This window comes from Miscanthus floridulus, chromosome 6 (genome assembly GCF_019320115.1).
Source record: "Miscanthus floridulus cultivar M001 chromosome 6, ASM1932011v1, whole genome shotgun sequence".
Classification (NCBI taxonomy): domain Eukaryota; kingdom Viridiplantae; phylum Streptophyta; class Magnoliopsida; order Poales; family Poaceae; genus Miscanthus; species Miscanthus floridulus.
This window is the reverse complement of record NC_089585.1, coordinates 143,916,243-143,939,636: the sequence shown is the minus strand read 5'-3', so window position 1 is coordinate 143,939,636 and position 23,394 is coordinate 143,916,243. Positions and strand designations below refer to the sequence as shown.

Here is a 23,394-nt window from a genome sequence, read left to right as displayed (position 1 = left end):
GGTAGTTTGTGAAGTAGAGCAGCCCCCGGGCGTATTTTGTAGTTCCTGTGTGTCTTGTCGTAGCTGGAGGAAGTCTTGTGATAGGGATTAGAGGTAGGCTAATCCCGCGACAGCATTGTGCCAGGATGTACGTGGTGGTAGTTGGAGGAAGTCTTGTGATGTGGGCTTCGTTTCTTCATCCGGCAGTTCTGGGTTGATCCTCGTCGCCTGTCTTGAGACCGTCCGGTGCAGATCAACACCATATCCAGCATCACATCGGTCTTGGGTAGACAGATGCCCGCCGGCCTTCTCTGCTCCATGTTGCCCTGCCGTGCTGCCGATTTCCGCCTTGGATGCACTGCGTTCGTCCTTTGAAGAAAACAGTGTAGCTGATGGCGGTCTGTCCTTCCGAGTAGCAATTTGGGACACGTAGTCGTTCCAGAGCCTAGTCGTGTCTGTGTTCCTCTTTGCTACTTTGCTTTTCGTGGTGCCGAGTTCGTTGGGTCTTGTAGGGTTTGTAATCTTCTATTTTTGAAGTCGCTTGTAATGTAACGAATCTTGTCTTCTGAGTTGTCTTTGACTCTTCTGTTGTGATCCCTGTCATTCATGAGACTACCGAGTTCTTTCTTACATAACCGGGTTCTTTTGTTACTCGCGAGGTAGCCCTTTCTTTCTTCTTGGTTCAACGAGTTGTTCCTGTGGTCATCTGATAACCCCGCTGTGTTGCTGCGCGGATAAGTCTGAAATCTGCCCGTTGGTTCGTACCGTTGTGTGGATTCGTGCCCTCCGTCGTTTTAGCTACGTCGGTAAATGGACCGTTGCTTTCCCACGATGTGCTTTAACGGGCCTTATGGGCCGTTTGTATTACTGAGAAATCTATTTAAAGACCTTTTATCTTCCTTTCCCTTGTTACCCAGCTCTTTCCTTTAAACCCTAGTTCTTAGAAACCCGCCGCCGTCATTGTCGCCATTGCCCGAGCGCCATCATTCTAGCTTCGTCCTCCTTAGCGCCTTTTTTGCTCCCGCCAGTTCATGGGAAAGAAGAAGACCGCAAGCAAGTCTCAGGCGACCTTCGTGGACGAGGAGTCATCCCTGTCTTTGATTGAAAACCAGGAGTTCGTGGCCATGAGGGCAGCTCAGAAGGTTTGGCCTGCTCCAACAACCAGCGAAGACCAGCTGCGCGAGCTCGTTAGTGATGGCTTGATCCAAAGCAAAGTCATCGCTGAATGGAGAGTTCCGGGCGAGCATCGGGTTCCGGCCCCGGGTCCTGGTGAGATTGTCCTTTTTGTTTCTTTTGTCCGCGCTGGACTTTGTCTTCCTGCTTCCGCCTTCCTTCATCAGTTTCTTGGCTATTTCGGGGTTAGTCTGAACCATCTAACCCCCAATGCCGTTCTCCATCTTTCTGTTTTTGTTCATCTTTGTGAAGCCTTCCTTGGGATCCCTCCTTCTCTCTCTCTTTTTCGCTTTTTCTTTCGCCTGAAACCTCAACCCCGCCGTGAGGAAACCAGTGCCCTCGGCGGTTGCGGGATTCAGTTTCGCCAGGGTCTCAAAATCAAGTTTTTTGATTACGACCTGGTCGATTCTGTCAAAGATTGGCGTGCCGAGTGGTTTTACGCTGCCAATTTGATCCCTTCTCTTGCCGTTCACTCCGGATCCGGTCCTGTGGTGAATGACCGATGGGACAAGAAGCTTGAGTCTCCTGCTGAGATTCAAGCGATCCAGCCACTCCTTGATAGGATTAGCATGCTGAAACAGCAGGGTTTGACCGGCTTTGGTATTGTTTCAAGTTTCCTTCGTCGCCGGGTTCAGCCCCTGAAAGAGCGGGAACATCTCGGCTTTGAGTATTCTGGGGCCGAGGATCCTTCGCGCATGGTCCCAGCTCTTGAGCTGACCGGTGAGGAGGTACTCGAGCGCCTTCAGAAGATGCTGAAAGGAGTGAGCGTCATACCTCCTGCCATCTCTGAGTTCTCGGCCATCAACCCGCCCCCAGCTGTGAGTTGTCTATCTTTTTGTTTGAGTTCTTTATGTATTCTTGCTGCATCCGCTCTTGCTTAGCTTTTCCTTGTCTCGGTGTTTTATCCTTTTTTGCTGGAGCTTGGGCGGAATTTTGTCGATCTGATCCCCCTTGATGTTCTCCCTGCCGTGGCGGAGACTGGGGATCGCCTAGCTGGTACTTCTGCAATTAGTAAGTCTCGAACCTTTACAGCCCTTCCTGGGGTTTCTTCCAGATTTGTTGATGTATATGAAGAATATGTTCCTCGTCTAGTCCCTCGCGGTCCTCGCAGTGTCCCGAAGAGGGGGCGAATGGACGGGTCTTCATCTGGCTTGCCTGTCTCCAAGAAGCCTCGCAAACCAAGTACTCCCTCAGGTACTCCAGTTGTTGCTAGCATGCTCTTAGGTGAGCACATTTAGTACTCTTTGTTTTTTTATTTTCATGTTTCTCTCTTGAACCAAGTACTTTTCATCTCTTTTTCAGCGGGTGCTCTGGTTTCGCTGGCTGAGGAAGAAGAGGATGATGAAGTTCCCCTTATCATGCGGCGGTGAGTTGTTTTTCATATTCTTGTCGCATTGAATTTTTCCTCTTTGTCTTTAATTTTAGTCTTGAACTTTTTTGAAGTAATCGGAGGTCGGGTGTGAGTTCTTCCGATGCTCTCGCGCCGACTTCTTCCGAAGCTCCGGGGTCGAGTTATTTGGTTTCCTCTGCCCCGAGCTGTACTGCTCCTCTGGTGCGGAGTTCTTCCATGGCTCCAGCTCCGGCTTCTTCCGTGGCTCCGTTGTCGGCTGTCTCGCTCCCGTCGCTGGGTGACGGGGACGTCTTCGCCGTCGTGGTTCCCCCTGCGAGGCCTTCTCTTGGCTTCGCAAAGAAAAAAGTAGTCGGGTGAGTAGATTCTTGCTTCATCTTTTTGGCTTTTATCTTCCTTCCTCTGGTTCTTATTGGTGCTTCCTTTTATCACTTTTCAGTGCTTCGTCTTCTCTAATTTCTCCATCGACTTCTTCTCTGCTTCCCGCCGTGCCAACGAGTTCTGAACCTCTAGACTCACAACATTCTGTTGATGAAGTCGCGGCAGGGGCTTCAGAGCTACCTGGCGGAGTTGCGGGCTTGGTCGCTCCGGAGGTAACTGTGGCCGTCGCGCCGGGTTCTTCTGGGGATTTGGCTCCGGCTTCCCTGGAGGTTGCTCTGGTCGCTCCTGCTTCGCCCCAGCCGGCTTCTCTTTCCCCCTCTTTTGCCTCCGGCGGCCCTTCCCTGTCCGATGACGTGGTGCAACAGTTCGATGCCACTCATCGGTTATCGGAGCTGACCGCAGCCTGGGGGAGCTTGTCGACCCTCACGACTTCTTTTGGTGAAAAGCTCCAGGTAAATTTTACTGCCACTTCTCTTTTGCATGCTTGTTTTTCTTCTATCCTTACGCCCTGTTTCTCTTCGCCTCTTTCTGCTCAGTCTTTTTCTCGTGATCATTCTGGCTTCTTTTTCTCATCTGAAAATGAGAGGAAGTTGTCTTCGGAGGTGGACGCTCTGAAAGCCGATCTTGACCTTCTCCGGTCTGAGTTGGAGACGGAGCGTCAATTGCACCAAAAGGAGGAGAAAGCCCTTCGCGCCCGGGTAGTGGAAACGGAGAAACAGAGAGATGCTGCGGTGGAGTCCGCTAAGAGTGAATGCAAAGGTGCCACGGATTCTGCCTGTTTCTTCTTGTATTTTGACTTCTTTTTCCGCTGACTTGTTCTTTGGTGTTCTGTCTAGCTCTCCGAGTTGAGAAACAAAAGCTCTCGGAGAGTATTGATGAAATGAAGGCCCTTGTCCGTTCTAGTCATAATAGAGCCGAGGAGGTAAATACTCATGCTGAGGAAGAACTCGCCCTTGCTAGGCTGATTAGGTGTGGAGCTGACAGAGATCTTGTGCAGGCCCAAAAAACCATTGAAGGCCTGTCTGGGAAGCTGGCGACGGCTACCGAGAATTGGAATGCCTTGTGGAAATCTTTTCGTTCGGTAGCCGACGTCCTCCGGACTTCGACGGATGACGGGCAATCTTGGGCGCAGTTCATTCCCCGGATTCCGACTCGTTTCCAAGAGTTCGCGAAGAGGTGTGCCCAAGTATGTACCAAAAATGTGCTGGCCCAGGTCCGGGTCCTTGCTCCGGAGGCACCTCTCTCCAAGATAGCGGAAGAAGCTGAAAGCCAAGAATATCTTGACGCCGTTGAAAAGATGGAGCCTGAGGTCGAAGATCTAGCCAGTAGGATTGTAGATGGTCTAAATATTGACATTTCCTTTTCTGATGACAATGCCTGACTCGATTGAGCATCCCCTTGTAATATTACACTCCTTTTTAAATGAAGATTCTTTATTCTTGTTGATGTACTCTTTGCTTGGGTGCGGTTGAAGTTATTTGACTTGTTGAGTACCTTGTTCTGTTCCTGTCTCCGCTCCGCAAAACGACTCCGTGTGTTATTCTTACGAGGCCCCTTGATTTGTCGAATACTTTTCTTTTATTCTTCCTTTGTGATTCGTCGAGTGCTTTGTCCGTGTTATGACTTTGTTAGATGTGGATCTTCGCGTTAGCAACCTTTCGCCCGCACTATGTAAAACGACTCGGCATAGAATGTAGCTTTGATAAACTTCGGCATCCGAGTGCTTTCTTGAGTGGTGCTTGTGCTTTTTTGAAGAAAAAGTACATCCATCTGGTTGTAGCCCCCGAGCCTCTTGCTTTTCGGAACGAAGTGCTGGAGGGTCTTTTAAAGTTAGACTTCGGTCGACTTGGCCAATTTGCTTTTTGTTTCGGGTGTTAGCTTTTAGCTACCCTCATCGGCGAGCTCAAGCTTCTTTTCAGCTATTTTGCTTTCGGCCGGGATGCTCAGGCATGTTTTCAGCCATTTTGCTTTTTTGTTTCGGGTGTTTAGCTTTTAGCTACCCTCATCGGTGAGCTCAAGCGTTTTTTTCAGCTTTTTTGCTCTCCGCCGGGATGCTCAGGCATGTTTTCAGCCATTTTGCTTTTTTGTTTCGGGTGTTAGCTTTTAGCTACCCTCATCGGCGAGCTCAAGCGTCTTTTCAGCTTTTTTGCTCTCGGCCGGGATGCTCAGGCATGTTTTCAGCCATTTTGCTTTTTGTTTCGGGTGTTAGCTTTTAGCTACCCTCATCGGCGAGCTCAAGCGTCTTTTCAGCTTTTTTGCTCTCGGCCGGGATGCTCAGGCATGTTTTCAGCCATTTTGCTTTTTTGTTTCGGGTGTTAGCTTTTAGCTACCCTCATCGGCGAGCTCAAGCGTCTTTTCAGCTATTTTGCTCTCGGCCGGGATGCTCAGGCATGTTTTCAGCCATTTTGCTTTTTGTTTCGGGTGTTAGCTTTTAGCTACCCTCATCGGCGGGCTCAAGCATCTTTTCTGCTATTTTGCTCTCGGCCGGAATGCTCAGGCATGTTTTCAGCCATTTTGCTTTTTTGTTTCGGGTGTTAGCTTTTAGCTACCCTCATCGGCGAGCTCAAGCGTCTTTTCAGCTATTTTGCTCTCGGCCAGGATGCTCAGGCATGTTTTCAGCCATTTTGCTTTTTTGTTTTGGGTGTTAGCTTTTAGCTACCCTCATCGGCGAGCTCAAGCGTCTTTTCAGCTATTTTGCTCTCGGCCAGGATGCTCAGGCATGTTTTCAGCCATTTTGCTTTTTTGTTTCGTGAAAACAACTCGTTGGAAGTCATGACAAGACATGCTGTGGATGAATATCATCTTTATTGATCATGAGTATAAACTAATACATATGTTTTTGAAGAGTATTGTCTTTCGTTGATTGTGAACGTAGGTCCCTTGTGGCTTGCATGTCTGTTTTTTCCTGAGTTGTTTTTACGCATGGAATCTTCTTAGCTGGCTGATGTGCCATGTATTGCTGACTTCTTTTCCATCTTCGGTCATTAACTTGTATGTGCCGGGTCTGGTGACTTTTGTGACAATGAACGGGCCTTCCCAAGGACTGAGTAGCTTATGTCGTCCATCAGTCTTTTGTATCCTTCTTAGCACTAAGTCTCCAACTTGTAGTGATCGAGGTTGGGTACTTTTGTTGTAGTGCCGTCTTAAACCTTGTAGGTATCTAGCTGATTGGAGGGTAGCGTTTATTCTGACTTCTTCTGAGCTGTCAAGTTCTAATCTTCTTGTGTGTTCTGCTTCTCCTTCATCATATTGTTCTATTTTTGGGGATGTCCAGATCAAGTCGGCGGATAATACGGCCTCTGACCCGTAAACTAGGAAGAAAGGTGAGTGGCCTGTTGCTCTGCTTATTTGAGTTCGTAGCCCCCACACTACTTTCGGTAGTTCTTCAATCCATTTGGACCCATAGTCCATTAGTTCTTCGTATAACCTTGGTTTTAATCCGGCTAGTATGAGTCCATTAGCTCTTTCTACTTGTCCGTTGGCTTCTGGATGTGCAACAGACGCATAGTCTATACTGAAACCACAGTCTTGTGCCCAGCTTTTGAATTCTGTAGCTATGAAGGGTGAGCCTAGATCTGTGATGATTCGATTTGGCATGCTGAAGCGGTGCATAATGTCTTGGATGAACTCGACTGCTTTGGTTGCGCTGTATTTCGCGAGTGGTTTGTATTCAATCCACTTGGTAAACTTGTCGATTGCCACAAAGATGTACTCGAAGCCGCCTTTTGCTTTTTTCAGAGGTCCTACTTGATCTAGCCCCCAGCAGGAAAAAGGCCAAGCGGGTGGGATGCAGATAAGATTGTGAGCTGGTACATGGGCTTGTCTTGCAAACATTTGGCAACCTTTGCATTTTCTAACAAGCTCTTCTGCGTCTTTCAAAGCGGTTGGCCAGTAGAATCCGGTGCGAAATGCTTTGCCAACCAGTGTCCTTGAAGCGGCATGATTTCCACAGCAACCTGAGTGTATTTCGTCTAGGATCTCTTTACCTTCTTGAAATGAGATACATTTTAGGAGTACTCCTGATGATGCTGCTCTTCTGTAAAGTTTATCTCCTACTAGAACGTAGTTTTTGCTTCTGCGAACAACTTGGGTGGCTTCTGCCTTATCTGCTGGTAATTTGTTTTCTTTGATATAGTCGATGAAAACTTGAGTCCATGAAGTGTTGATTATCAAGATCTGAACGCTTTTAGCCTGGATCTCATGTGTTGTTTCACCGGGTTGTTTGATAGAAGGAACTGATAGCTCTTCTATGAATACGCCGGGTGGAACCTTTGCTCTGTCTGATCCGAGCTTAGCAAGGACATCTGCTGCAATGTTGGAATCGCGTAGAACGTGTAAAATTTCTAATCCTTGGAAGTGTTTTTCAAGTTTCCGTATTTCAGCACAATAAGCACCCATGTTTTCTTTGGTGCAGTCCCAATCTTTGTTGACTTGGTTGATGACCACTGCTGAGTCGCCGTATACGAGTAATCTTTTTATTCCGAGGGTAATCGCGACTCGTAGCCCGTGGATGAGGGCTTCATATTCTGCTTCGTTATTTGTAGCTTGCCATAATATCTGAAGGACGTACTTGAGTTGTGTTCCTTCTGGAGAAATGAGGAGAACGCCTGCACCGGCCCCGCCTAGTTTGAGTGATCCGTCAAAGTACATCTTCCAGTGGTCGAGGATTGTATCTGGTAAGGGCTGTTGAATCTCTATCCATTTGGCCACGAAATCGGCGAGGGCTTGAGATTTGATTGCTTTCCGTGGGGTGAAATTGATGTCCAGAGCTCCAATTTCAACTGCCCATTTGGATATGCGCCCCGTGGCGTCTTTATTGTGTAGGATGTCTCCGAGTGGAAAATCTGTCACTACGGTAATCTTGTGGCTTTCGAAATAGTGGCGAAGCTTCCGAGAGGTAATGAGTAGAGCGTAGAGTAGTTTTTGTACATGTGGGTACCGGATTTTGGATTCTGACAGTACTTCGCTGATGTAGTATACTGGACATTGCACTTTATACGCGCGCCCTTGTTCTTCTCTTTCTATGATTATTGCTGTGCTGATTACGGTGGGAGTTGCCGCGATATATAGCATCATATCTTCATCTTTCTTTGGAGGTGTCAGGATAGGCGATGAAGTGAGGTATTCTTTAAGTTTTTTAAAAGCTTCGTCGGCTTCTATTGTCCACTCGAACTTGTCTGTCTTCTTTAGTAGTTTAAAGAAAGGTAACCCCTTTTCGCCGAGTCTTGATATGAAACGGTTGAGGGCCGCCATGCATCCTGTTAGTTTCTGCACATCTTTGACACTTCTAGGTGGGCCCATTTCTGTTATAGCTTGAATTTGCTTGGTGCTGGCTTCGATCCCGCGCTGACTGACCAAAAATCCGAGTAGTTGTCCTGAGGGAACTCCAAATACACATTTATTTGGATTCAATTTCCATCTCCATTTCTTCAAATTTTCGAAGGTTTGCTTTAAATCTTCAATTAGAGTGTCCGGGTTTTTTGTTTTCACCACCACATCGTCCACGTATGCCTCCACATTTTCACCGATTTGATTCCCAAGGCAAGTCTGGATAGCTCTTTGATACGTGGCGCCAGCGTTTTTTAGTCCAAACGACATGGTCTTGTAGCAGTAGGCACCAAACGGGGTGATGAAAGATGTTTTGCTCTGGTCTTCTTCTTTTAGTGCGATCTGGTGGTACCCTGAATAGCAATCGAGAAAAGATAATAATGCAGATCCTGCTGTCGAGTCAACTATCTGGTCGATGCGTGGTAGCCCAAACGGATCTTTTGGGCAATGTTTGTTGAGATCTGTGTAATCGACGCACATACGCCACTCGTCTGTGTTTTTCTTCTATACAAGGACCGGGTTTGCTAGCCAGTCTGGATGTAGGATCTCCTTGATGAATCCGGCTGCCATCAGTTTTGTTATTTCCTTTTTAATTGCTGCCTTCTTGTTGGGTGAGAATCGTCGTAGCCGTTGTTTTATAGGTTTGGAGCTTTTGTTAACATCAATTCTGTGCTCAGCCAACTCTCTTGGGACTCCTGGCATGTCGGCTGGCTTCCAAGCGAAGATATCTTTGTTGTCCCAAAGAAAGTTGGTGAGCGTGAATTCCTATTTTTCTGAGAGGTGAGCACTGATAGTTGCTGTCTTGGAGGTGTCGCCCGTGCCTAAGTCGATTTGCTTGACGTCGGCTTCTTTTGGTGGTGCGATGATACTGGGTTTTTTAGCTGGTATTTCTAATTCTTCTTGGCTTGTTTCTGCCGCGATTGTGGCTATTTCTTTTCTTCCATTGTCAGCTTGTGCTTTGGCTGCAATTTGGATCGCCTGAACGTCGCAGTCAAAAGCGCGCTTTAAATCGCTTCGAAGAGAAAGGATACCGTGGGGTCCTGGCATCTTAAGCAGTAAGTACGGATAATGTGGTATTGCCATGAATTTGGCCAGTGCTGGACGTCCTAGGATTGCATGATATGATGAATCGAAGTCGGCGACTTCGAATTTGATAAACTCTGTTCGGTAGTTTGAAGGAGTCCCAAAGGTAACAGGTAAAGTAATTTGTCCGAGTGGCATGGCTGCTTTACCGGGTACTATTGGTGCTGGCTTCGATCCCGCGCTGACTGACCAAAAATCCGAGTAGTTGTCCTGAGGGAACTCCAAATACACATTTATTTGGATTCAATTTCCATCTCCATTTCTTCAAATTTTTGAAGGTTTGCTTTAAATCTTCAATTAGAGTGTCCGGGTTTTTTGTTTTCACCACCACATCGTCCACGTATGCCTCCACATTTTCACCGATTTGATTCCCAAGGCAAGTCTGGATAGCTCTTTGATACGTGGCGCCAGCGTTTTTTAGTCCAAACAACATGGTCTTGTAGCAGTAGGCACCAAACGGGGTGATGAAAGATGTTTTGCTCTGGTCTTCTTCTTTTAGTGCGATCTGGTGGTACCCTAAATAGCAATCGAGAAAAGATAATAATGCAGATCCTGCTGTCGAGTCAACTATCTGGTCGATGCGTGGTAGCCCGAATGGATCTTTTGGGCAATGTTTGTTGAGATCTGTGTAATCGACGCACATACGCCACTCGTCTGTGTTTTTCTTCTGTACAAGGACCGGGTTTGCTAGCCAGTCTGGATGTAGGATCTCCTTGATGAATCCGGCTGCCATCAGTTTTGTTATTTCCTTTTTAATTGCTGCCTTCTTATCGGGTGAGAATCGTCGTAGCCGTTGTTTTATAGGTTTGGAGCTTTTGTTAACATCAATTCTGTGCTCAGCCAACTCTCTTGGGACTCCTGGCATGTCGGCTGGCTTCCAAGCGAAGATATCTTTGTTGTCCCGAAGAAAGTTGGTGAGCGCGAATTCCTATTTTTCCGAGAGGTGAGCACTGATAGTTGCTGTCTTGGAGGTGTCGCCCGTGCCTAAGTCGATTTGCTTGACGTCGGCTTCTTTTGGTGGTGCGATGATACTGGGTTTTTTAGCTGGTATTTCTAATTCTTCTTGGCTTGTTTCTGCCGCGATTGTGGCTATTTCTTTTCTTCCATTGTCAGCTTGTGCTTTGGCTGCAATTTGGATCGCCTGAACGTCGCAGTCAAAAGCGCGCTTTAAATCGCTTCGAAGAGAAAGGATACCGTGGGGTCCTGGCATCTTAAGCAGTAAGTACGGATAATGTGGTATTGCCATGAATTTGGCCAGTGCTGGACGTCCTAGGATTGCATGATATGATGAATCGAAGTCGGCGACTTCGAATTTGATAAACTCTGTTCGGTAGTTTGAAGGAGTCCCAAAGGTAACAGGTAAAGTAATTTGTCCGAGTGGCATGGCTGCTTTACCGGGTACTATTGGTGCTGGCTTCGATCCCGCGCTGACTGACCAAAAATCCGAGTAGTTGTCCTGAGGGAACTCCAAATACACATTTATTTGGATTCAATTTCCATCTCCATTTCTTCAAATTTTCGAAGGTTTGCTTTAAATCTTCAATTAGAGTGTCCGGGTTTTTTGTTTTCACCACCACATCGTCCACGTATGCCTCCACATTTTCACCGATTTGATTCCCAAGGCAAGTCTGGATAGCTCTTTGATACGTGGCGCCAGCGTTTTTTAGTCCAAACAACATGGTCTTGTAGCAGTAGGCACCAAACGGGGTGATGAAAGATGTTTTGCTCTGGTCTTCTTCTTTTAGTGCGATCTGGTGGTACCCTAAATAGCAATCGAGAAAAGATAATAATGCAGATCCTGCTGTCGAGTCAACTATCTGGTCGATGCGTGGTAGCCCGAATGGATCTTTTGGGCAATGTTTGTTGAGATCTGTGTAATCGACGCACATACGCCACTCGTCTGTGTTTTTCTTCTGTACAAGGACCGGGTTTGCTAGCCAGTCTGGATGTAGGATCTCCTTGATGAATCCGGCTGCCATCAGTTTTGTTATTTCCTTTTTAATTGCTGCCTTCTTGTCGGGTGAGAATCGTCGTAGCCGTTGTTTTATAGGTTTGGAGCTTTTGTTAACATCAATTCTGTGCTCAGCCAACTCTCTTGGGACTCCTGGCATGTCGGCTGGCTTCCAAGCGAAGATATCTTTGTTGTCCCGAAGAAAGTTGGTGAGCGCGAATTCCTATTTTTCCGAGAGGTGAGCACTGATAGTTGCTGTCTTGGAGGTGTCGCCCGTGCCTAAGTCGATTTGCTTGACGTCGGCTTCTTTTGGTGGTGCGATGATACTGGGTTTTTTAGCTGGTATTTCTAATTCTTCTTGGCTTGTTTCTGCCGCGATTGTGGCTATTTCTTTTCTTCCATTGTCAGCTTGTGCTTTGGCTGCAATTTGGATCGCCTGAACGTCGCAGTCAAAAGCGCGCTTTAAATCGCTTCGAAGAGAAAGGATACCGTGGGGTCCTGGCATCTTAAGCAGTAAGTACGGATAATGTGGTATTGCCATGAATTTGGCCAGTGCTGGACGTCCTAGGATTGCATGATATGATGAATCGAAGTCGGCGACTTCGAATTTGATAAACTCTGTTCGGTAGTTTGAAGGAGTCCCAAAGGTAACAGGTAAAGTAATTTGTCCGAGTGGCATGGCTGCTTTGCCGGGTACTATTCCGTAAAAAGGTGTGCTTGTTGGTGTAATCATCCCGGCGAGTTGTAGTCCCATTTTCCTTAGAGTTTCTAAAAAGATGATGTTAAGCCCAGCTCCTCCATCGATTAGTACTTTGGTGACGGTCATACCAGCTATAGTCGGATCCAGAACCAATGGATAATGGCCTGCGTTTCCCACGCTAGTCCATTGGTCTTCCCTGGTGAATTGGATAGGATACTATGACCAATTGAGGTATCTTGGTATAGCCGGTTCTGCGGTCATAATGGTCCGCAGTGCTAGTTTTTCTCGATGTTTGCTTCTGCAATCCGGAGCCCCTGAGAAAATCACTGCTACCGTTCCCCTAGGTTTTAGGAATCCTTTGTCCTCGCGGTTGTCTTCTTCTCTTTTCTGATTGTCCTCTTTAGTGTCTTCCTTACTATCTTTTCTTGTGTATCGATCTTTGAAAGTATAGCAATTTCCGATGGTGTGCCTCCCACTAGGGTGTAATGGGCAATGTATGTTTTCAATGTCATCATATCTTCTGGGTTTGGTAAACTTCTTTGATTTGTCGGCCATTGCCATAGTATTGTCTGGTCTACGTTTTCTTTCTTGATGTCTGCTATTTCGATGATTTTGCTTGTCCGAGTTGTCCTGGTTGTTTCTGTCCGGGAACCTTTCTCAGGTTTTTTCTTCTGCAGTAATCATCTTTTCTACTGTTCGTCTGAATTCTTCATTGTTTCTCGGATTTTCTTTGCAGAAGTCTTGGAATTGCCACCTAGCCATGATTCCGTGAGAGAAAGCTTCAATTACTTCTCGTTCGGTTATGTCATGCACTTGAGCTCGTAGTTCGCCGAATCGTCGATAGTAATTTCTGAGACTTTCACCTCCCTTTTGCCTGAGTCCTTTTAATTCTGCATGGGTGATTGGATGCGTAATGATTCCTGCAAAATTCTCACAAAAAGCTCTTTGCAAATCCTCCCAATTTCTGATAGATCCTGGGTTTAGTTTGTCGAACCATTGGAGAGGCATGGCTTCCAGTGCCATGGGAAAGAACAGGGTTTTGATATCGTCGTCTCCTCCGGCTAGTTCAATTGATTGTGAATATATTCTGAGCCATTGCCTTGGTTCAGTTTTGCCATCATACTTGGAGTGGTTAGACGGTTTGAATTTGTGAGGTAATCGTACCAATGCAAGCCTGTTCGCGAAACAGGGGAATCTGTCGTGCGTCTTGGTTTCTTTGAATTCGGATTCGGCACCTTCTTCTGGCCAACTATCGTTCTGACGAGAATAATCTTGCGAGATTGTCTGGGTAGGTACCCTACTCCTAGTCTTCTTTGGTTGTTCAAATCGGTGGCCTTGATTATGTTCCTTCCTACTTCCTTCGTCATGGCTTCCACCCGGCCCAAGTCTTTCGAAAGCGGATTTCCTTTGATTTTGATCTTCTTGCCTGTGGGTTGTTGATCTGGCGGGTAGTCTTGATCGAGCTCTCTCTTCATGCGTTTTCGGGATCGTCGGTCGGAGCAAGTCCTGGAGCTGTTCATACTTCTCACTGGGATGTGAAGTTTTTCCGAGTTCTTCTAATGCTTCTCGAATCTTATCGTAAGGCGTATTCGCCGTGCGTCTCCCCTCGACTTCTCGTTGCGATTTTCTTTTGTCGTATTCTGCCAATTCTGACTCGTATCTGATCCAAGCTTCCCTGCGCTGCCTAGCACGGTGTTGACGCCCTTGCTTCAACTTGTTTTTTCTTTCTCTAGCTTGTTTCTGACTATCTGTTTCTCCATCGTAGCCTTGGGCAAAAGGTGATATGTTGGATTCTGATTCATCTGATGATCTGACATCGGGTACTTCTGGGGGATTTAATGGTGATCGCGGTCGTCGAACCATGAGCACTTCTCGCGCATGAGTCGTTCTGTTATTGGCGTTAGTTTTCATGCTGTCGGAGTTGCTAATAACTTTAGTGGATGCCTCAGTGTCGTAGATCGAGTCTCCTTCTTGGTAGGGTAGAATTGCTGTCGTCGTCGTGCCGACTAGTTGGGTACCGCTGTCCTCAGGAACAGAACCTGGCCAGTGGATGATGCAGTCTTGGGATGTTATTGTTAGCACGAGACCCTCCTGAGCTCCTGTCAGTGGTATCCCGCATCTTGGATTGAAAGATCTTTCGAACTGTCCCTGATAGGATTTTGCCATGTTGTCGAGCCCAAATGGAAAAGAACTCGACTTCTTGGAAGAACTCTGAGGGTAATCCGAGTTGTTTTGGGATGTGCTCTGGAATCTTGCCAAAAAAGAACTCGGTTTCTTGAAAGCACTCGGATAAAACTTCGCCTTGATGTTTGAATTCGAATCGGGTACGAGTGGCCGTGAAATCTGATTTGAATCGGATACTGTGAGCTGTGCGAATCTTCTGGTGAGCTGATCCGTTGTATTTGGTGAAATATGAAATTCTTTGTGATGATCTGGATCTTTGAGGAGATGGCCCTGAAGCTTGCCGTTGTTGTCTGCCTCGCAGATCCATGAGCCGAAGATGAAAGTTGATCCCGTCGGAAAGATTATGTTGTCGAGGTCCATCGAGTTCTCGGATGCGAAGTCGCCGGAGGCCCCTACCTGGCGCGCCAGCTGTCGATGTTTTACCACCGATAGCCTGCCACGGGGGTACCCGGGGTAGTATGTTCGGGCTTCGGCGTGTGCCGAACTCGATGGTTAACGCAAGACACAGTCGATTTATCCTGGTTCAGGCCCTCGATCGTAGATCGAGTAATAACCTTACGTCCAGTCGGCCTTAGCCTTTGCGTTGGATTGATCGTAAAGTGTTATGTCGTACAATTGTTCTCCCTGTCTTAGGAGCCCTGCCCTCCTTTATATAGTCAGGAGGCCAGAGTCCTAGTCGGTTTATAATGAGGTTTCCTAGTAGGATTACTTAATAGTTATACTACTAAGATTACATGAGAAGAATCCTAGTTGGACTAGATCTTCTCTCTCCCTTGCGGGGTATCCTATGGGTCCCGCATCGACACACCGGCGACACGACCACACTGATGTTGGCTACACTCCCAATGTGTTGCCAACAAATCCGAAGAGACAAAGACGTCCGAGGGATCCTTACACTCCTGGGTCTTAGTTTGTTAGGTCGAACGAATATTGACGTCCGAAACTTACAGGCTTAGTTGGTTATGTTATGTCGAACTTGTGTCAAACCAATGAAAATTTTATGTGGCAGCTTATCAACTTGCGCACGGACTATATTTATTTGCTTCATATTCGTTTCAATGCGTCGCGGTAGCACTGCCGACGAGATTAAGTAGCAACTAGTTCAGGAACCAACAGTCCCGGCGTATCTCGATGCCGGTGGCCGGCGTCTTGACCCCGATCCTCCCGAGCTTGGTCATCGCCGTCACGAAATCGCCGAAGAAGGCATCCTGGTTAGACGCGCAGTAGTCGACCATGCTGCGTGACCCCATGTCGGACTAGAGCACCTAGTCGGAGCCCACCAGGAAGGGGTCGCGGAAGCCGGGGTCTATGGTCCATGATCGCGTCACTGCTGATCCTCAACCAAAAGCAGCCGATCTTCTGTTTGCATCCAGGTCCTGCCGCGCCATGCGTCGTGGCGCGTCAGTGCCGCGCCAAGATCGGTGGCGCGACAGACCCTGCCACATCACCTGTCAGTGGCTCCGGTCTTCACCACGTCACCCTCCTGGCGCGCCATGACAATAGGCGCGGCCAAAAGTGTTAGTAAAAAAACAGTGTTAGATTTAAAATTAGTTTACAAAAGGTGTTAAAATTAAAAAAAATTCTCCACCGCAAATCCTTCCACTACCAAGCGCATGCAACCTTATCCTTTTGCGGTTTCGCCCATCGCGCCGCCCGTATCCTCCGCTCCGCTCCGTCCTCGTCGCCCTCATCCTGTGCTCCGTCCCCGCCGCAGCATCCTCCGGCGCCAGGCGGACCGTGCCCTTTGCTCTGCCTCCTCGCACGCGTGGCGGCATGCCCCCTCCGCTATATGCACATAGCTCTAGTTTATGGTTGGGCTGGCTTGATGGCTTTATAATAATTAGCGGTTTTTGATCCCTCTGATCCTGTTATGGATCCAATGTGGAGACAAGCTATGTTCGTCATCCCCTTCATGACTCGTTTAGGGCAACGCTATTCTACATTCTAGGTATATAATATTATTCTACACCGTAAGCCAAAATTGACCTGAAAAAAATACTGAGTCGTACTGAACCGGATTCAGCATCAGTCAGTACTACACCCAGTATCACGAAATACTGAATAATACTGACACGCGACTACTGAACAGTATTGAATTTTGTTCGGTATAACAGCTTGTTAGAATAGCGTGTGGGTCCGCCGCCGCATGCTCCGGTGCATCTCCGACCGCGCCCTCCTCTTATCCCGCACCGGCGAGGGCGGGCACGACCTAAAGCGGGAGATGTCACCACGATGTGGCTCTTGCGCCGGCGAGAAGGAGCGCGCGTCCAGGCGCAGGGGCCTAAGGGGCAAGCGCGGCCCATGCACCGACGAGTACATCTGTTGTGAAACGTCAAGTATTGATGTGGGTGAATCTCGACATACGTGATCACTGTTGAAACACGTGATTCACTAATCATATAAGACAAAGCGCTAATCATATAAGACAAAACGCATGGGAGAGTGATTAGCGGGAGGAATCCGATGAGCAGCACTGCCTGCCCGTTGGCCTGCTCGCCGGCTCTGTAAATAGGAGAGCACCGCATCTCTTCTTTTAACTTTAGTCACCAGATAGATCGTTACGTCATCCACGCACACTCTGAGGTTACCACGAACAACCTTGCTTACCACGGTTTCGACCCCACGACACTCCCCCACCGTTATCTATGAAGACAATGTTGCTCGTATTGCACAAATGCATATGAGTTATGTGAAGAGCAATATCATAAAACATATTGTTGCAAAATTCTTTTATCCCCATAAGCTCCACAAGAGCCTGGAAATAGATATCCTGCAAACTAAGTCTTGTCAAAATCTGGTAGATTTGTTTACAAAGTCTCTGTCAGCCTCTAGCTTCCACATGTGTCTGTGGACGACTTAAGAAAGTTGCAGGGTCCAGGAGGAGAAGGCTCCCTAAAACCATAGTCCAAAATTGTGGTCCTGAAGATCACAACTTGGTCCTGAAGATTAGTAGGTCCTGAAGATCTAAATAATATATGTCGGTCCTGAAGCCCTGAACCTGAAGATCAACTGTTGTACTTTTTTTTTCTTGACGAGTTTATTTTCACTGGGTTTTCTCACGCAAGAATTTTAAGGAGGCAACAAATGCAACACAGCTATCGTAAGTAATGTACTCTTTTCTTCTATCTTTTTTCCTACTAGTTTTTTGGGGGAGTTTTTGAGGAGGCACGCACGTAAACGCGATTCACCCAAGGGGGATGGTTGTGAAACGTGAAGTATCGACGTGGGTGATTCGATATATGTGATCACTGTTGAAACACGTGATTCACTAATGATATAGGACAAAAGCGCTAATCATATAAGACAAAACGCATGGGAGAGTGATTAGCGGGAGGAATCCGATGAGCAGCATTGCCTGCCCGTTTGCCTGCTCACCGGGAGAGCATCGCATCTCCTATCTAACTTTGGTCACCAGAAGTGAAAAGAATAAAGAGAGCTCTTGTTCCTCCCTATCTCTCCTGTGTGTGTGGATACAAATCGATTTCTTAACAATATCCAAATTCCAAATGCACTAACCATGCTTCCATCTGAGCGCAGTGCAAGATCTGCATTTCATCTGCACCACCTCCGAGGCCAAGTGCAAAGAGCATGCCGCGCTCGTGCAGACTTCCATCTGCGCCCTCGTTCTGCTGCTGCCGCGCCCAGTGCTGCAGGGGGAGGCAGGGGTGGGGGTGGGGGAGTCGCTGGCCGGGGACAGGCGCCTGCACCGCCAGCCAGGGGACGCGCCGACAGGGCCTAGCCGACCGCCGGGCGCCCAGCCCGGGACCGCACTTGCTCGCGCGAGTGCTCCTACGCCTGGGTGGACGTCGCGGGGAAGGAGGGGTGCCGCCGGTAAAGTCCTCCGGGAGGCGCGCCGCCCTGCAGTGGCCGCCGACGGAACCCTAGGTGACGCATTGCGCGAGCGCTCCTATCCACGACGCTTTGAGCGTCCGAGGAGGGAACAAGATCACCTAACTTCGGTGAAAACGACTGCACCTGCAGTCAGGCACATCTGTGCTATTCGTTGCTGATCCGACGACACACCCACCAAAGTGACATGGGCTGCACAATGGAAAGGCCCATCACAGCCCACACAGACCTGCGGTTGCTGAGAGCTCCCGTGAATAAAGAAAAATCGACGCTGCCGTCTTCGTTGTTCTAGTCGAGCTGCGCCGCCGTCGCCGTCCGGCCGTACGTGCCATCCTCGTTTTGGTCTCCTACGAGCGGGCGGAGATGTCAGACGCGCTGATCAACGACCTCGCCGGTGCCGGCGGCGGGATCATCGCCCAGCTCCTTATCTACCCGCTCCACACTGTACGTGGCTGACGACGCCTCGTTGCCGACCTTCGCCCTGGATTTCTCGGTTGCTGAAATTTTGAGGTTTTTGTTGGCGTAGGTGAACGCGCGGTAGTAGATGGAGCGCGACCCCTCGAAGCTGGCGTTCAAGGACGGCGCCGCTCGCTAGTTGTACCTGGTCCGCATCCTTCCTCTTTCCCCTTCCTTGTCTGAATTTTTTGAGTGATTTTGCCTGATCCTTGCCGGTGATTTAGCCTGATTTTTTGTGTTACTGTCAGGTGTCTACTACTACTTCTACCAAGTATTCCGGAACAGGGCAGAGACAAAGGCCCTTGGGCGATCTAGGAGAGGGCTGGGCGATGGGTATCGGGATGCTCCAGTCTCTCACTGTCCAGGAGATTTTGCCTGATCACTTTTGAGTGATTTTGCCTGATCACTTTTGGAATGTAGCTAAGCACCTTGTGTTGACTACTATGTAACTTGTGATTGTATCGAAAGCACAAAAAATCATGCAAATTGTATAGATTGTCATTGTGTTGTAAATTGTCCTGGAATTCAAGAAAAAGTAACTGATTGTTGCAAGTTCAGTGATGCACAAAATGGTCTGTTCGTTCAGAGATGCAAGCCCCAGAATGTTCAGAGATGCAAAAATGTTTCAGGAGGCTATTCCAAAAGCTATTCTCCTAAACAATCTATGTTTCAGGAGGCTATTTTCCGAAAGCTATTCTCCTAAACTACTAGAAGTCAGCAATAACATCATCTGTGATTGCCCCTGCAAAATAAAAGATTCAAAAAAACAAATGAGGAATGTATTGATGGCCATGTATGGTTTAGAAAAATGATGTATTAGATTGAAATATCACCTTCAATATCTGAGAGAAGGTATTGATGGTCATGTATGGTTCAGGCATTTCATTCATGGGCAAAGAAGTACTAGGATAAATATTTTGTACTGCTGCAGTGTCTTGTATTGATGTTGTTTCTTGTACTGCATCTTCTTTTTTCTTTTTCTTACCTCCCTTCTTTGCAGTTTCTTGTTCCTTCAAATAAAAGAAATAAAACTGAACATGTGCCCATTAAACACAGTATTAGGAAATATGATATATTTTGTGTTACCACATACCTTTGGATCATTTTCCTTTTTCTTTGTAACTCTGCGCATCTTTTCAAACCAAGCTTTTTTGCGCTTTGAGGTTTTAGTTTCCACGTGCTTTTTCTTTAGGCTTGCTGTACTCAACAAATCAATTGGGGGAGAATCATTTGTGGGAACATTGGTTGGATTCACTGCACTAGGAAGACTCATGATTTCTTCTTCGACTTGCTTGCTAACCATGTCAAGTGCCTCGTTGACTAATAGGACGCACCTTATATATACTATCCAACCAAGTTTGCTTGCTGGCCTTTGTCCTCATAGTGTTAAATGCTTCTTGAAATGTTTCTTCATCTTCATACTCATACATATATGCACTAAAATCTACGAGAATACTTGGTTCTTCCTTATTGTCTTCATTCTTTCTTTTTGGAGGAGTATCTGATTCTTCATCGTCACGTTCAGCAAGATGCTTGACAGCGTTCTGCATAATGTGAAAAGTGCATAGACCATGCCAAGATTCCAAAAAGACCTCCTTAACAGCCTTTCTCATTGCTACATCTTGATCGGTATAGATTGTTTTTGGTTGCTTGCCATTATGTGCTTTTAGAAAGGTCTCAAATAGCCATTTGAAGGACTCAAATGTCTCATCGTACATGAGAACAGCACCAAAAATCACAGTTTCTCTAAATTGATTGAACCCAACAAATATTCCAAAAGGCCTACTCTCCCTGTTTGTTCCAAAAGTAGTATCAAAACTAACAACATCACCAAAATATGCATAGTCAGTGAGCATTTTAGCATCAACCCAGAAAATGTTAGCTATTTGTTCTTCCCGGTCCATTTGCAATGCATATTGGAATGATGGGTTCTCGGCAATTTTTTCTTGAAAATACATAAGCATGCTTCCAGCTTGACCATATGCCATCTCACGTTGGCGCTTGGCCCTTAAATAGTTCTTGTGGTCTTGAAGAGTGTAACTGAGATGAGCTGAGCCACCAACTTGGATAGAAGCCAACTCATGTGCAGCTTTGGGTCCAATTCCTGCATCGTCAGCCGTCTCAATTTCAAAACCTTGTAGCTCTGAAATTTTCCTTTGAGACACCAACAAATGTGAGGTTTGTGGCAACTGAAGGGTGTGATTGTGTTCCAAAATCACCTCAGTGACTTTATAATTTCCTTTCTCCCGGTCTAGTACGAGACCCATGCGAACTTCACAATCAGTTCTAGTTTCAGCTCTCGGAGACTTTATTAAATGATCTCTTTTATCTTTCAATCTGTGACCCTCATTCGCACAAATAAATCTGCACGACCTAATCTTTCCATCTGATTTTCTTTTGTTTGAGTATCTTTTTCTAACCTCAAAACATTTTTGACCACCATAGTTGACCCAAAACAACCAAGCCTCATGTGTACTGTTGAATTCCATGCCAACTTGAGGTGCGAAATTTGAAGAAAACTCATCCCTATAGCACACGAAATATTCAATAAGCAACTGAAATGTGTCTGAACGCATGGGGAGAAAGAAACAGGCATGGGTCACACACCTCTTTTTTTCCATCTCATATATTCTGAAAGCAAGTTGACATTTCTTCTTTAATCAATTCCAACATAAGCTGAGGTAGTAGAGGATAGCAAATAAATTAGAAGAAAACTGATGCAATCAAACACACGTGGAGAGGAGAGAAGCAGCGCAAACCTGCAAACATATTTCTGGTGCACAACACAGGCAACAGCCGATCGCCGACGCCTGACGCCCGTGCTTGCAAGAAAGCCGATGGCCGACGCCGACGCCGACGCCGACGCTTAACCTTCGCTAGCGGGAAAGCACGCAGTATTCGCGCCAAAAAGGAAAAGACGCCGCCAAATACGGGAGTGGCGGTGTTATTCTTGGGCCAAGGCCCATGTAGCAGAGGAGCACGACAGCCAGAGTGCTTAGCCTATACGTGGAGACGTTGGATCAGCAGCGGACGGTGCTGATTATGCTGACTGTAGGTGCAGTCGTATGCTGTGAAGTTAGGCGATCTCATTCCCCGAGGAGAGGGAAGAGTAACTGGTGAGGGAGAAAAAGATCTGAGGGGTATGGATGTCCTTTTGCATGAGTGTTTTTTTTTGTCATTTAATCAACTCAGCGTAGGTGGTACTACGAGGAGCGGGTAAACGGCTACTTCGTTAAAATCACAAAATTTTAAAAAAAAACTCGGTCTACGTGGCTACACAGCTCCTAGGTATTTTGGTTTAAGAAGATTTTCTCGAGAAAACCCCTGAATTCTTGCTCCGTTCATACACAGCTGTACCATAGTTCTGTGAGATGAGCTAACCACAGATCTGTGTTTTAGATGTGGGTCAGATGAGGAAGTTTTTTTTTCCCTTGTCACTGCGGCCGAAACCACAAATAAAGAGTAAGTCCCTTGAGACTCGAACTCACCACCCTAAGGGGAGGTAATGAGCATGTACAAAGTTAAAAAAAAGTAGGATAAAATCATCATAGGAGTTTGTAGCATAGAGCAGAAACACCAAATTCCCTAAATAAAAATACTAATCTAATCGACATATTTTAGTGAATAGAAAGAAGGAGCAGCCACACAAGTAGTTCATACAGTCCAGGCTAATACAAAGCTGGTTTTGCAGGACGACGAGTGATGCATGGATCTCTCTTGAGGTTGTTTGTTTCTTTAGACGTAGTAGTACTAGTAGTTTTTTTTTTTGACAAATAGTAGTATTCTCTATGTTTGTTTGAACTTATCAGCTATGATATTTAGGATTTAAGACATTATTTTTTTTCCACAACAAATCAGCCGAGCGGTACTTTTCAATCTGGCTTTTTAATGTTGCAAGTGCTATTCCTGAAGTGAGCCATTTTAGTTGTATATATTGTGTACGCTTGTTTGGCACTGTTGTTGGAGTGTCAGCCTGCACTCTGTGCTGCCTGTGTTTGCTCCATTGTTTGCCTCTGCAATAGATGGAAAGAATTCTCGCTGCATTGTTTGTTGAAAAAAATTCAGTGTGCACTAGTTATCGATTTAAGCTCAATAGTCTATACTAGCCCAACGCCACCTCAGAGGCAGTCCAAAGAGCTCTATTTGACAGGGCTCCACCGGCTCCGGATCCGGATACTGTAGCAGTACTGTAGCACGAAGCCGGTTTCACCGGCTCCGGCTCTCTCCAGTTCATTTTTTGTCTTGATTTCCGAAACGTCTCCTGCTACAGTGCTGCGAGATGAGGCGCCGGAGCCCCCGGGAGCTGCGCCAAGGAGGGCCTAAGTGTGTTTGGTTGAGGAGCCTGTTTCGGCTGCCATTAAAGCCTGCTGAAACTGTTGTAAGCTGAATGATAAATTCAAGCGAACGAACCCCCGTCCTAAGTGAGATATCCCATTTCAAAAGCGGTGTCAAGAGTCGGAGACGTCCCATTGGCCTCTTTTTTTTTCCAGAGATAGCGTCATCCCACATGGGATAAGCGTTCGTTCGCTCAGACTCAAGCGCAGGAGCAGGCGTCCCGCGCGGGCGAACTCTGCCTCACACCCATACGTCAGGTGGCCCCGTTCGGCTTACCTTATATACAGCTTGTTCGGCTTCTTTTTTCAACCGAAACAGTATTTTTCTCTCACAACATTTCAGCCAGAACAGTATTTTTTAGTCAATTTCAGTCAAGTTTCAGCGAGCCGAACAGTCCTCATCCCCAATCCGAACAAAAAACAGAGATACTATCGTATCCTTCAACCAACGACTAGACAAAACTGTTCGTCTCTAGAGTTGGAGACAGAACACTCCACTTACCTCCTAACCAAACGCTACGTAGAATCAGCCTAAGGGCTTAGGCCTCAAAAAGGGCGAGGGTTGGAGCGGGATTTTACTAATCAGGGTTGGAATAGATTTAATTTTCAAAAGTGGATTGGATTAGGA

General features: G+C 46.9%; 2 protein-coding genes and 1 long non-coding RNA gene across 3 annotated transcripts; 2 read left to right on the top strand and 1 right to left on the bottom strand.

Moving 5' to 3' along the window:
* The first annotated feature begins 2,104 nt into the window (after positions 1–2,104).
* On the top strand, positions 2,105–4,848 carry LOC136460045 (protein MLP1-like). The gene is made up of 6 exons (XM_066459882.1): positions 2,105–2,163; positions 2,245–2,346; positions 2,455–2,856; positions 2,940–3,333; positions 3,418–3,640; positions 3,718–4,848. Exons 3-6 carry the CDS (start codon positions 2,720–2,722, stop codon positions 4,260–4,262), a joined length of 1,299 nt encoding a protein of 432 aa, XP_066315979.1. The 5' UTR covers positions 2,105–2,163; positions 2,245–2,346; positions 2,455–2,719; the 3' UTR covers positions 4,263–4,848.
* Positions 4,849–17,534: 12,686 nt separating this feature from the next.
* Positions 17,535–19,002, top strand: LOC136460044 (uncharacterized). The gene is made up of 3 exons (XR_010760314.1): positions 17,535–18,420; positions 18,503–18,580; positions 18,681–19,002. It is a non-coding gene; the product is annotated as an uncharacterized lncRNA (long non-coding RNA).
* Positions 19,003–19,139: 137 nt separating this feature from the next.
* Positions 19,140–21,008, bottom strand: LOC136461417 (protein FAR1-RELATED SEQUENCE 5-like). The gene is made up of 4 exons (XM_066460717.1): positions 19,767–21,008; positions 19,418–19,442; positions 19,266–19,274; positions 19,140–19,174 (listed from the first exon to the last, which is right to left on the bottom strand). Exons 1-4 carry the CDS (start codon positions 21,006–21,008, stop codon positions 19,140–19,142), a joined length of 1,311 nt encoding a protein of 436 aa, XP_066316814.1.
* Positions 21,009–23,394: the final 2,386 nt, after the last annotated feature.